Here is a 12,023-nt window from a genome sequence, read left to right on the forward strand (position 1 = left end):
TTAAAGCAAAATATCTCAGGTGCCATAAAAACATGTAAAAAGATGCAACTCTTAAGATACTACCAACCCCCTCCAAAAAAAATATTTGTGTAAAGTACTTAAAACAGTATCTGGCATAGTAAACAGTACAAATTGGCATAATTGTATTCATTCAACAAATTGTTACTGGGTATCAACTATAAACCAGGTACTGTTTTAAGTGGTGCTAAAAATACTGAAGTGAACAGAAATCGCTACTCTTACGTAATATTCAGAAATGAAGCTAAGTGAGGATATTAAGTTTAAATTAGGGCAAAACTGTGGACAGGTAGAAAAAGTTATCTGAGGTCTTTAAAACAATTTAAAAATCATTCTTTCTGCTTTATCTTGCTTTCACAACAAATTCAACTGGAATACAAATATGGCCATTAGCCAAACTTGAAATGTTCTGTTTCCTACAAAGAATCCTAAGATTAAGATGGTCTTCAATTCTGTATTTCAACCTACTAAGGCATAGGACATTGTTTTGGTGTACAAATATACAATGTTTCCATCCCATTTCCTTACTCCTGAAAACATTACACCAAATTTAATTCTCCTTTTCTACTCTAACTCATTCATAACATCATTTTGCAAGTGGTTCCACTAATCAACAGGCAGTAAATGTAGTAACCATTCTAAAGCATGTCAATTTCCTGGAACTCAAAATGCTCTTAAAATTTCTTGGCTTAAAGAGCCAACTAGATATTTCTCTAAATACAAATATACAAAGACTGATGGAAGGTAATTTTATTGGGACCATTAAGTATTTAATTCAAAAAGACAGAACTTGGCAGATTCCATTTGTATTACTGTTGATCAATACCAATCAACACCTTCATATTACTGTTGATCAATACCAATCAACACCTTCAATACATCCTCAGGCTTAAGACCAAATTGGAGGCTGACCCCTCCTCCTCTCTCCCTTTTAGGTGAGGCAACTAACACAATTCTATCAATAAATAAGGTTCTCTACAAATAAAAAAGCCAAGTCTTTAAACTGTCAGTCTTGCAAAGAAAAATGACCAAATACTAATTTTCAGAGATTGGCTGCCTAATTATGTGGTTCTTCAGAAAAGACCCTAATGCTGGGAAAGATCCAAGGCAGTCGAGAGGGGAGGGAGAGGATGAGATGGTTGGAGAGCACCACTGATTCAATGGACCTGAATCTGAGCAAACTCTGGGAGACAGTGAGGACAGGGAAGCCTGGTGTGCTGCAGTCCACAGTGCTGCAGGGTCAGACACAATTTAGTGACTGAACAACAACAAATGTGGTTCCCAAAAAATGCCAATTTCAATGCTGCTGCTGCACTCCAATATTACTCAGATCTTAAAATAACAACCTAGAAGAAAACAGAACTTTTGAAAAAAATGTCCAAGACTTATTCAAGATAGCCCTTATTTTTCAAAGTTTTTCCTTTTTCCCTTGCCTTGGCTATTTAACCAAGACATATCATCCTTCTCTAAAGATATACTGTAATTTGAAACATAGGATTCTTAAAAAATACGCTTTCTACCCCCTTTATAAGGTTGACTACAATATCCAAGAGAGCCTTTCCTCTTGTAGAACCTGAGTGCATTTGTATAATCATTTAAATATCCACATATCCTAACCCCTTGCATACTATGCTGCTCCTTAATGTTTCGAGTATTAATTTTGATTTGCAATAAATGCCAGTTTCAAAGATTTACACATTAACATGCAGAATCATGTACAATGCATTTGGACTGTACATGTACATACACTACCTCACTCATTCCCCTTTCAAAATAATACATTTCAGCTCTGTACAGTTAAGAACAATAGCAATTCAAATAACAAAAGAAATTTCATAGTAAAGGGGGAGTTAGGGCACACTTATGAAAGTGCCATTTTGTTTGAAACATTATTTCTTGTCTTTTCTTAATATCTGATACTTTAAGAGTCAATATAAGATAAACAAAGTATGGATCAGCAATTCACTTTTTCTGCTTTTCAAGTAATAAACCTTTTATTAAAGCATATATATGGTAAATACAAAACATCCATGGTAAAGAAATAATATTATCAGTACTTTGGTAGCTTCTATGTGCCTATCTCAAGTTTAGAATCCCCATACCAATGAGTACCTCGAATTTTAGCCATTCCCTTGTATTCTGGTTTTGTCATCTGTTGGTTTACTTATGTTATCCTTCTAGAACACCTTGTATTTTTACTTAATATTATGTTTGTGAATCATACATGCTGATATAAATTTTTCTTTTTTACTGCTTTATTGTATTTTATGGGACGAATTTATCCAGACATTTGAGCTGTTTCTAATATTGTCATAGATAACACTGTTATAAACATGGATACCGAAGAACATGTACAAGGGTTTTTCTAGGCCTATGAGACTAGGGTATAAAGCTTGAGAGGAATTCTGGGTCATTTTCATTTTACTAGGAAACATTAAGTTCTTTTTCCTAAGTGGTTGTATTGAAATTCACTATAACTTTGGCTATACTGTGAAACACTAAGCAAACATTCCACTTATAGTCTTCTGAATTTAAAGCTAAAATCAATTTCCTTTCCGAACAAAGTGTAAGTCAAAATAATCCTTTTTCTGTAGTAAGTGAAAGTCGCTCAGTCGTGTCCGACTTTGCGATCCCATGGACTATACAGTCCACGGAATTCTCCAGGCCAGAATACTGGAGTGCTAGCCTTTCCCTTCTCCAGGGACCTTCCCAAGCTAGGGATCAAACCCAGGTCTCCCGCATTGCAGGCGGATTCTTTACCAGCTGAGCCACAATAAATCAAATAATAATTGAGGAGCGTGTGACTATTAGGTCTGGTAGTTGTGTATTTGAACCACAAAAGACAAAATTGTTTGGCGAAAACAGCTTTAACAGGATGCCTACTACTATCTCAATTCTGGGGAACAATGCAATTACTATCCCCACCTTCGGAAGAGAAAATCTGCTCACAAAGGTTCAGGATCTTGCCCAAGGTCACACACACAAAATCTATATATATTAAGATGTGGCGTCCCCCAAATTTTTATCCATAGATAAAACTTTTTTTAAAGCGACTTTTTCGATTAAGAGGAACCTTAAGATTTGAATCTCAGTATCTGGGAGGACTTCACGTTTAATCCTGTTAACTTCCAGTAACCGTGGCATTACTAGATCAAAACATTTCAAGTTAGACCAAGACGTTGATGGTTCAGGCCAATTAGAGAAGAAAAAAGAAACGTTAAAACAAACAAAAAACTCCCTCCCGCCAAACGACAGTTTTAGACAGCAAATAATATCAGCAAATGTCGCTGGCATTCCAATGTGCTTCCTTCGAGTTAAAGTACAACTAAACGTAATTTTAAAATATTTTAAAATCTGCAAGTCCGCTTCTTAAAAGTCTCTAGTTTCGAACCAGGTTTCCAGTTCCATAAACAGGGAAGCCATTTGCCGTTAAAAGACTTTCCCAGGGTGAACTGGGAGACTTCATCCTTCTCTCTCAGCAAGAACATCCGCATTTCACGATGAACACTAGCCTTGGAGAGATCAAATGACTTGCTCAAATCCGCCGGGCTCGAAAGCCGGGAAACTGAGGAGGCCCGGGCTGGGTCGGCGGCGGCCAGAGCTCCCCTCCTGCTGCCTGCGGGACTGAGGCCCGGCCGCGCCGCGCCACGACGACCGTCCGCAAGCAGGGGCTGGGGCGTCGCCAAGCCGCCGCCCCCTCCCCCCACCGCCCTGCCAGCGACCCGGGGGCCCAAGCCCACCAGAAGCCCGCGCACTAAACTGCTATTAAGTCCCCGGTCGCCTCGCTTCCCAGTCGGGAGCTTCGCTCTTAGGCCTGCAGTCAGCTCCCCAGTCTTCCGCATGACCGCACGCTGCGGTCTCCCCAGGAAGCAACCTCCTCCCCGCCCCCCGCGCACACAAGGCCTTTCCTCTCCTCCTCCCCCCTTACCCTCCACGGTCACGATCCCGGTCCCGGTCCCCAAAGCCGCCTCCGCGCATGGTCCCAAACGGATAGAGATCTGGGAGCGGGGCACGGATGGCCGGGCTCGGGAGGGCCTGCGGCTCCGGTCTGGTGACGACCGATGGCGGCGGCGCCTCCGCTGTTGGGGCGGCGGCAGGCGCGGCGCTCTCTCGCTCCGACGCGCTGTCTCCCGTCGCAGACGCCACCGTCGCCGCCTCTCTCGTCGGAGACGGGAGCAAAACACAGAGAATCGGGGTTATAAAAGCAGTGGGTAGGTTTGGCTACGCTCAAACCCGGCAGTGCCGCGGCTTAGGCGTCTCCTTCCTTCCCAGCGACTGCACAAAATGGCGGCCGGCGCTGAGACTGCTCCAGCTTAACGCTACGTACGTCGGAGCCGATACGTAAACAGCGTCTCGGAATAGCCTGAGGGCTTCGCGGAGTACTACGGGTATTCTTGGAAGCGTTTTACGTCAATTTCGGAGACGGGCGCACTTCGCGGTCTGTAGCAGAAAAACAAAGTACGGATTGGGCGTAGAGTTCTCGCGCCTCCTGAACCAGAACTAGGGGTGGGGAGGGGATGGGGAGAGCGACGTAACATTCTTGGCGTCGTTAGCCGGCCCACTATTGCGAAGATGCGCAGTGTGCGTAACGCATTCTGTTTAGAGAATAGAGGATTTTGCCGGGTTCCGACGCGAGACGGAATCAGGGCCTGCTCGTACAAATCGGTCTGCAGAGACAATAACCGTCCTCCATATTGCAGGCGTCAACTTTCAGGGTTTCTAGGTGCTAAAATCCGAGGACCGTCTTCAGGGACCCTGGCCGACGCTCCTAGACGGTCTTGCCAGCCCTCTGGCCCCGTCGCCCTGGACCTGGCGAGACTGGCCGAGCGCCCCGGCGCCATTTCCTATCAGTTGCCTCTCAGCGCTGTCGTCGGCGGCCATGATGGAGGCGCCTGGTCGGTTCTTAGGGGGAGTTGGTCAGGCGCCGAGGTCCTAGCTGAATTAGACCGCTATCCTACGCTTCCTTCACAGTGAAGTGCATTTTGTGAACAGAATATTTACGTTGTTCCCGGCTGGGCACGGTTGACTAACAAAGAGCTGAAATGTGGGTGGAGCCCCTCTTATAAGGTAGACGCTGAGGCCCCTGGGCCGACTTTAAATGGCGCTGCCTCGGGAGATCTGTTACTGGCTCTTCGCGCTCTCCCCGGAGGAAGAGATTTAGTTTAAAAGCGGTGGTCTTCAGACACTGAAAAGGTGAAGGCATAAGTACATGTTTTTAAACAGGAAACAGGCTAGACTGCCTTCTCAATTCCATCTAAGCTGGCTGACTTCTCCCTGCTTCCTTCTCTAATTTCACTTTTAAAGTCTCACAAGCTTGGCCAGACGTCTTCACAGGATTGTCAGCTGCTACGGCCCTTGTGGAGTAACTTGTTGAAGGATTCTTATTTCTACAGGTGGTGAAGCCCCCATTTGGGGGGTTGAGTGGGGTCTCCTACTCTTATGAGTGATTTCCCAAATTGTTAGAGAGGTAGCATAAGAAAAGAGCTTCCCAGTGGCAGTGGTCAAGAACCCGCCTGCCAATGCAGACATAAGAAATGCGGGTTGGATCCCTGGGTTGGGAAGATCACCTGGAGAAGGCAATCCACTCCAGTATTCTTGCCTGGAGAACCCCATGGACAGAGGAGCCTTGTGGCTACAGTCCATGGGGCTGCAAAGAGTCGGACTCAACTTGAAGCGACTTAGCAGGCAGTAGCAACCAACATGAGGGAAGGAGTTTCCTGACCTGCGAGAAGATGTCACTTAGGCTGTAAGGAAAATGGACAGTCATGGATTTACTGGACCAAGTGTTGAAGGTCTAATGGTCCACACACTGTGCCAGCTACTGTGGCACAGCAGTGAACAAACGAGTTCCTGCACCTGTGCCGTTAACACTCCAGAGGGGAGATAGACAAATATCAGGCAATTGCTAACTAAAACAAAAATTTAAAGCATAGAAAAGGGATAGTGTTGGGGGGAGGGGGGCGGAGCAACGTATACTTGTAAGAGTGTTTACATGAGCTGTCTTGAGAAGGCCTTCGTGATCAAATGACATTTTAAAAGAATTTATTTTTATTTTTGGCTGCACTGGGTCTTCATTGTTGGCACATGGGCTTTCTCTACTTGACCCAAGTGGAGCTACTCTCTAGTTGCCCTGGGAGGGCTTACTTGCTCCATAAGCGTGTGGCATGTGGGATGTTAGTGTCCCCTGCATTGCAAGGGGGATTCTTAACCACTGGGCCACCAGGGAAGTCCCATTATATATAGTCTTTTCTAAAATTGATATGACTGAGAAATTTTTTAAAAATTGCACCCTTCCACTTTACAAACAAAAATATTTCTCTTCTACTCACAGTCTCAGAGGTGACAAATAGAAAGACAATTAGAAACCCTAATATTGTGAAAAGAGTAATGACTTCGTAACATATCCTTTTGCAAATCAGAATTCTGGTTCTTAGTTTTCAACAATAGAGAAGGAGGACTACAGGGAATTTTCAGCTGATCCTTTAGTTTCTTAACATAGATTACTGGATTTCTGCCCTATAACTTGGAAGAAGATCAAATAATTGAGGGACATTACCATAACAAAACTCTTTTCAATCCCACCTACTAAATTGTGTGATCAAAGTTTCTCAGCTCTTAATGGCTATAGAAAGAAAAAAATTGTCAAGATAATATTTTTCCATGGATACAGGAGCTACTATTTTTAGTCTATCTTATTAAAAGAGGCATTTCCATTAAAAAATTTACTTCCGTTTAATAGTTATTAAGGTTGTAATATATTGCTTTGCTTAATTGTGTTTCAATAATTGCAATAACAATCCAAAAGAAATTTTTATACACAGAGAAAATGAAATGATGAATAAGACATTTGATATGAAACTACAGTATAAAATTCTAGAAAGAAAATAGGATTTCAAAGAGAAAAAGGAACCATATATTAATAAAATGTTCAACTCTTTAACTTTTTGTCACGTGGCATGCAGGATCCTAGTTTCCCAAACCAGGGATGGAAACTGTCCCCTGTGGTGGAAGGCTGGAATCAACCACTGGACCACCAGTTCAGTTCAGTTCAGTCATTCAGTTGGTTCCCACTCTTTTCGACCCTGTGGACCGCAGCACGCCAGTTCTCCCTGTTCATCACCAACTCCCAGAGTCCACTTAAACTCACGTCCATTGAGTCGGTGATGCCATCCAACCATCTCATCCTCTGTCATCCCCTTTTCCCAACCTTCAATCTTTCCCAGCATCAGGGTCTTTTCAAATGAGTCAGCTCTTCACATCAGGTGGCCCAAAGTATTGGGGTTTCAGCTTAAACATCAGTCCTTCCAATGAATATTCAGGACTGATTTCCTTTAGGATGGACTGGTTGGATCTCCTTGAACTCCAAGGGACTCTCAAGAGTCTTCTCCAACACCACAGTTCAAAAGCATCAATTCTTTGATGCTCAGCTTTCTTTATACTCCAACTCTCACATCCATACATGACTACTGGAAAAACCATAGCCTTGACTAGATGGACCTTTGCTGACAGAGTAATGTCTCTGCTTTTTAATATGCTATTTAGGTTGGTCATAACTTTCCTTCCAAGGAGTAAGCGTCTTTTAATTTCATGGCTGCAGTCACCATCTGCAGTGCCTTTGGAGCACCCAAAATAAAGTCAGCCACTGTTTCCACTGTTTCCCCATCTATGTGCCACGAAGTGATGGGACCAGATGCCAAGATCTTAGTTTTCTGAATGTTGAGCTTTAAGCCAACTTTTTCACTCTCCTCTTTCACTTTCATCAAGAGGCTCTTTAGTTTTTCTTCACTTTCTGCCATAGGGTGGTGTCATCTGCATATCTGAGGTTATTGATATTTCTCCCAGTAATCTTGATTCCAGCTTGTGCTTCTTCCAGCCCAGCATTTCGCATGATGTACTCTGCATAGAAATTAAATAAGCAGGGTGACAATATACAGCCTTGGCGTACTCCTTTCCTGATTTGGAACTAGTCTGTTGTTCCATGTCCAGTTCTAACTGTTGTTTCCTGACCTGCATACAGATTTCTCAAGAAGCAGGTCAAGTGGTCTGGTATTCCCATCTCTTGAAGAATTTTCCACAGTTTTTTGTGATCCACACAGTCAAAGGCTTTGGCATAATCAGTAAAGCAGAAATAGATGTTTTTCTGGAACTCTCTTGTTTTTTCAATGATCCAACAGATGTTGGCAATTTGATCTCTGGTTCCTCTGCCTTTTCTAAAACCAGCTTGAACATCTGGAAGTTAATGGTTCATGTATTATTGAATTGGCTTGGAGAATTTTGAGCATTACTTTACTAGCATGTGAGATGAGTGCAATTGTGCAGTAATTTGAACATTCTTTGGCATTGCCTTTCTTTAGGACTGGAATGAAAACTGAACTTTTCCAGTCCTGTGGCCACTGTTGAGTTTTCCAAATTTGCTGGTATATTGAATGCAGCACTTTCACAGCATCATCTTTTAGGATTTGAATTAGCTCAACTGGAATTCCATCACCTCCACTAGCTTTGTTCGTAGTGATGCCAAGGCCTACTTGACTTCACATTCCAAGATGTCTGACTCTAGGTGAGTGATCACACCATTGTGATTATTTGAGTTGTGAAGATCTTTTTTGTATACTTCTTCTGTGTATTCTTGCCACCTCTTCTTATATCTCCTGCTTGTTAGGTCCATACCATTTCTGTCCTTTATTGAGCCCATGTTTGCATGAAATGTTCTCTTGGTATCACTAATTTTCTTGAAGAGACCTCTAGTCTTTCCCATTCTATTGTCTTCCTCTATTTCTTTGCACTGATCACTGAGGAAGGCTTTCTTATCTCTCCTTGCTATTCTTTGGAACTCTGCATTTAAATGGACATATCTTTTCCTTTTCTCCTTTGCTTTTCACTTTGCTTCTTTTCACCGCCATTTTGCTTTTTTGCATTTCTTTTTCTTGGGGATGGTCTTGATCCCTGTCTCCTGTACAATGTCACGAACTTCTGTCCATGGTTCATAAGGCACCCTGTCTATCGCGACTGGAGGTCTCAGCGCCGCCTGAGTTTCTGTCTTTCTAGTCAGACCTCCATGTCACAGTCTCCTTTCCAGTGTATCCAGGATCTGAGGGTCAGCTGAAAGTGAAAGTGAAGTCGCTCAGTCGTGTCCGACTCTGTGACCCCAAGGATGGTAGCCTACCAGGCTCCGCCGTCCATGGGATTTTCCAGGCAAGAATACTGGAGTGGGCTGCCATTTATTTCTCCAGGGGAGCTTCCCAAACCAGGGATTGAACCAGGGTCTCCTGCATTGCGGACAGACGCTTTACCGTCTGAGCCACCAGGGAAGCTGGAGGGTCAGCTGCTACTGCTAAGTCACTTCAGTTGTGTCCGACTCTGTGGGACCCCATAGACAGCAGCCCACCAGGCTCCCCCGTCCTTGGGATTCTCCAGGCAAGAACACTGGAGTGGGTTGCCATTTCCTCCTCCAATGCATGAATGTGAAAAGTGAAAGTGAAGTTGCTCAGTCGTGTCCGACCCTCAGCGACCCCATGGACTGCAGCCCTCCAGGCTCCTCAATCCATGGGATTTTCCAGGCAAGAGTACTGGAGTGGGTTGCTGTTGCCTTACTGACTCTAAATAGCAGGGAGGGAACACAGCTCCACCCATCAACAGAATATTGGATTAAAGAGCATGGCCCCACCCATCAGAACAAGACCCAGTTTTCCCCTCAGTCAGTCTCTCCCATCAGGAAGCTTCCATAAGCCTCTTATCCTTCTTCATCAGCAGGCAGATAGACTGAAAACCACAATCACAGAACTAATCTAACTAATCACATGGACCACAGCCTTGGCTAACTCAATGAAACTATGAGCCATGCCATGTAGGGCCACCCAAGACAGATGGGTCATGGTGGAGAGTTCTGACAAAATGTGGCCCACTGGAGAAGGGAATGGCAAACCACTTCAGTATTCTTGCCTTGAGAACCCAATGGACAGTATGAAAAGGACCACCAGGGAAGTTCCTTATTCATGTATTTTTAAAGCATGATGTTGGTATCAAACCGCGTGGTATTTAAATTCCATTGGCCACCTGATGCGAAGAACTGACACATGGGAAAATACCCTGATGATGGGAAAGATTGAAGGCAGGAGGAGAAGGGGACAACAGAAGATGAGATGGTTGGATGGCATCACCAACTCGATGGACATGAGTTTGAGCAAGCTCCGGGAGATGATGATGGACAGGGAAGCCTTGGCATGATGCAGTCCATGGGGTTGCAAAGACTTGGACATGATTGAGTGACTGAACTGGGATGCATTTAAAAGAGTGATATGACAGCTTCATTTAAAAATGTTAATGTTTCAGCGTATCAAATTACATCCTTTAAAACAATTTAAACTGATAATTTTAAAAGTTTAGGCAGCAACGTATTTTTTCAGAATTTTTTTAGCAACTATGATTTGAAGGCCATTAATCTAAAAAAGCGAACCCAGACCAGGTAGGGCCTGAGGGAGCTGGAGAGCCATGCTCCATCTAAAGGAGCTGCTTTACTGTTCAGCCAATTATTGCCAAGCAGAAATTTAGGTACAGAGTTGTTGATTATTAACTAATTGAATGTGTCTGTAAGTGACTTCTGTATTAGAGAGGCATAGAAGAATGGAATCCCAGGTGTTTTTCAGTTTTGCTAGTCTGTAAGTGTCTTGTTTCCTATGACCTAAAGACCCAGCTTTAGCTCCACAGTCTGACATTCAGGGCTTCCAAATTCTGCCTCCAGCCTCTCATCACCTCCTTGCTTTAACAAATCTCTGTTCTCTACTCCCCACCCCACCCCCCACATTTCCCCCCAATCTCTGTGATTATTTTTTTGTTAATCCCTCTAGAGGCATGCAAATAGGAAAACTCAAGGTTCACTTCTGCCCCTTCCCCCCACCTTGGAATCTTAGCTATGTGATCTCCTGTCCTGTGGCACTTAGACACATTAATCACCACCTGAAAATGGTATTTTTTTCTGTTCTCTTTATAGATAATGGGGGCAGCTGTTCAGTTCCTCCCCTCAACACACAGCACGCATGCTAGCTGAAAAAGAGTGTACAGACTGTACAGTAGCCCACTAGGGGTGAAACAGAATTAGAGAGAATGACTCAGAATAACAGTATTAATACATCTTGAAAGCTTTAAATGAGAAAGGGGTATTATAATTAACAAGGTGTGACAAATACTACATTCACATACAAATATTTGGCACTTATCTTTGGGAAAGCACAGGATGCTACATCCACAGTGCCCTTTGCCTCAGCACATGGACCTTTCTAATTAGTGTGGGAGAAGAAAATATTATTTGATGACAAAAAATTGTTATAGTTCCCTAGCAGCCTTCTAAGTTAGGGAATCCTAATGGCTGAAGCCTCTTTGGTTTGTTGAATATAAATGAATTTAAAGATGGTATTGCCTTTTGCCTTCTGAGATGGCCCACACTCTGTCTGTGGGGCATGTTTCTCCCAAGGCCATTCTTGCCTTTTGACATAGATCCATTCTATCTATGGAATGTCTGTCTCCCTAAGTAAATACACAGATACACTTACCTCTCACTTTGTATCTCACTGATTCTTTATGAGATGAGACATATACCTACTGAGCTTCAGTCCTGAGACCAGATGGTTCTTATTTTAATTTCTTAAAGATGGGTTTTGATGAACTTCAGACTCCAGGTGGATGATTCTAATCTCTTGGTTCTGGAATCTGATCCTGGTTTGAAACTGAGCAGGACCCTGTAGGGCTCCTAGGAACTAAGGCCCCCACCTAGGTGGAGGATGGCAACTTCAAGCTTAGCCCAAAATTCCTGGAACATCATCCTGCTACCTCCTCACCAGTCAGAAGAAAGTCACCCACCCTGCAGTCCTCACCTCAAATTTCACCTAAAAACTTCTCCCCCAAAACCATCGGGGAATTTGGAGTTTTTCAACATGAGCCACCTGTTCTCCTTGCTTGGGCCTGAAATAAAGCTTTCTATGCTCCAAAAATAAAAAGCAAAATAAAAGACA

At 43.5% G+C, this 12,023-nt stretch overlaps 1 protein-coding gene across 2 annotated transcripts in view; it reads right to left on the bottom strand.

Annotated features, from left to right (window-relative positions):
• Nucleotides 1–4,339, bottom strand: part of DDX17 (DEAD-box helicase 17) — an 18,318-nt gene extending 13,979 nt beyond the window's left edge. The window contains exon 1 of one of the 2 annotated variants that reach the window (XM_061418530.1): nucleotides 3,947–4,339. In XM_061418530.1, coding sequence (XP_061274514.1) covers nucleotides 3,947–3,996 — 50 coding nt within the window. In that variant the 5' untranslated portion in view covers nucleotides 3,997–4,339. The remainder of the gene's footprint in view (nucleotides 1–3,946) is intronic. The other variant, XM_061418529.1, reaches the window with a different exon arrangement.
• Nucleotides 4,340–12,023: the final 7,684 nt, after the last annotated feature.

The sequence above is a fragment of the Bos javanicus genome, chromosome 5, assembly GCF_032452875.1.
Source record: "Bos javanicus breed banteng chromosome 5, ARS-OSU_banteng_1.0, whole genome shotgun sequence".
Lineage (NCBI taxonomy): Eukaryota > Metazoa > Chordata > Mammalia > Artiodactyla > Bovidae > Bos > Bos javanicus.